Source organism: Lactuca serriola, chromosome 1 (assembly GCF_051521515.1).
Source record: "Lactuca serriola cultivar US96UC23 chromosome 1, Lser_US96UC23_V15, whole genome shotgun sequence".
NCBI classification, from domain to species: Eukaryota; Viridiplantae; Streptophyta; class Magnoliopsida; order Asterales; family Asteraceae; genus Lactuca; species Lactuca serriola.
In genome coordinates, this window is record NC_136408.1 from 4,855,083 (window position 1) to 4,857,179 (window position 2,097).

The 2,097-nt window shown below is 34.8% G+C and overlaps 1 protein-coding gene across 1 annotated transcript; it reads right to left on the reverse strand.

Annotated features, from left to right (window-relative positions):
* Positions 1 to 685: 685 nt before the first annotated feature.
* On the reverse strand, positions 686 to 1,165 carry LOC145050956 (uncharacterized). The gene has a single exon (XM_078999124.1). The coding sequence runs from the start codon at positions 1,163 to 1,165 to the stop codon at positions 686 to 688; it is 480 nt and encodes a 159-aa protein (XP_078855250.1).
* Positions 1,166 to 2,097: the final 932 nt, after the last annotated feature.

The following is a 2,097-nucleotide window of genomic DNA, read 5'->3' on the forward strand; positions in this document are numbered from 1 at the left end:
TTTCTTGAATTGATTTTTTTGAGCTACTTACTTGATTCATAGCATTTACGATATTTTGGTCTTTTCTTTGTAGTATTGTATTCAAATGATCTGTCACACCCAAGATATCAACCATAAAATGTAGACAAAGCACAAAATCAAACAATTTTAACCGAAATGGATATATCCATATATCTCGGACTCAAATTTATGAGATGATAAAATATGGCAAAAGCTATACCGAAAAAAGGTTCACGTGGACGTATTGGTTCACGTAAGAGTACACGTAAAATACCAAAGGGGGTTATAAGCAAGTTTCAATAATACCATTGTGAATGTTACAGATGTACGGGGGCGAGTGGTTTCTTGGTCCTCTGCCGGTACTAGATGGGAATTGCTTCAGCTCTACGATCACGATCACTATCAAATTCACCAAGGTCTTCAAGTATACATCACAAATGGAAGCATATATGGTCTGGATATTTAATAAAGATGCAAAATGAGAACCCCATCGAGTATCATACGGTCGTTTAATACCAACTTCTAGATTCAAACCGGTAGCATAAACAAATGAATTAGCCGAATAATTAGCATAAACAAATGAAAATAAACCACCTGAAGCATACCTTCAGCCAATGCCGCCATAACTTTATCTGCTTGTTTATTCTTAACTTATCTCGTCTTTTATAAGAAGAAACAATAATATTTAACAACCGAGAAACCAGATAAAAAAATCATTAACCGTCATGTGATTCTTTGCAACAAACACTAGGGCTAACTGTAATTTGTGAGCAAAACAATGAACAAAATGTGCAGATTTTGTTTCATTCATAATCAAAGTCTTCAATCCATTGAATGCACCACTCATATTACTAGCACCATCATACCCTTGTCTTCTAATCATACTAGGACTCAAATTCCATTTTGCAAGCATATCATAAATGGTAGCCTTTAGTGATAAAGTCGAAGTGTTATTAACATTTCTAAGGCCAACAAACCTTTCTTCAACTTCACCTTTTCTATTTACAAACCGCAAAATCAATGCCATTTGTTCTTTACATGACACATCACGTGACTCATCTACTAAAATTGCAAGAAAATCATTTCCAAGATCTCCCATAATAACATTTAAAATTACATCTGAACATGGTTGCACAATATCTTTATGGATTTCACCGCACTTCATTTGTGCATTTTTGGGACATTCTTTAGCATAACACGATCCACAACATCACATCGATCGGCTAACCACTATAATAGTTCAAGAAAGTTACCTATGTTATCCGAGTCTTCTTTTTCGCTATGACCACGGAATGCTAAACCTTGTTGGGGTAGGAACCTAACACAATCAATTCAAGCGTTCAAGCGAGTACGATATTCTTCTTCTTGTAAAGTAGTTTGTTTCGCAAAGGCAGATGTGATGGATTTTCTTTGGCTCATCAAACTTTGGCACTTTTGGACAACAATAGTGTGTGGAATTCCTTCTTTATGTTTATCTATTCATGATTTCCTATTCCAAGCCTTGAATCCAAATTTCACAAAATGATCTGATCCACCTTGATTTGGTATACTTGATTTGAATAGATAACAACATAAACAGAATCCAACATCCTCTTTTATATTATATTCTAACAAATATTTATTATCATCAAACCACGATTGAATAAATCTTCGTGGTTTACCTCCAAAATCACGCGGTGGGAATTAATGATTTAAAGGTTGGAATGGTCCTTTTTGCAAGTATGCTTCCTCTAATTTCATCTCTTTGGTTTACATGATAAAGTTCTTGTTAATTGTATTATATATATGTTCAGTACAGGTCTGTATAATTATATAGTTTAGGGGTCCTTTATGTAAATATGTTACTCTTTGTATTATATATATATTGCTGAATGATAATGCAAAACCCTAAGTGGGTTAATTTCTACAAACATGGTATCAGACCTGGAGATATACGGCGCATAAAACATAGGGGTCGATTTTTTTCCCTGCTGGTACTACTTCTCACGCATTGATCCACCATGCATCTTCCTGTGTTTTCTGCCCCTGCTATCTTATCTTGTTGATCCTCCAATCAATCCGCTGCATTCTCTTCTTGTGGTTAGTGTTTTAGCTTTG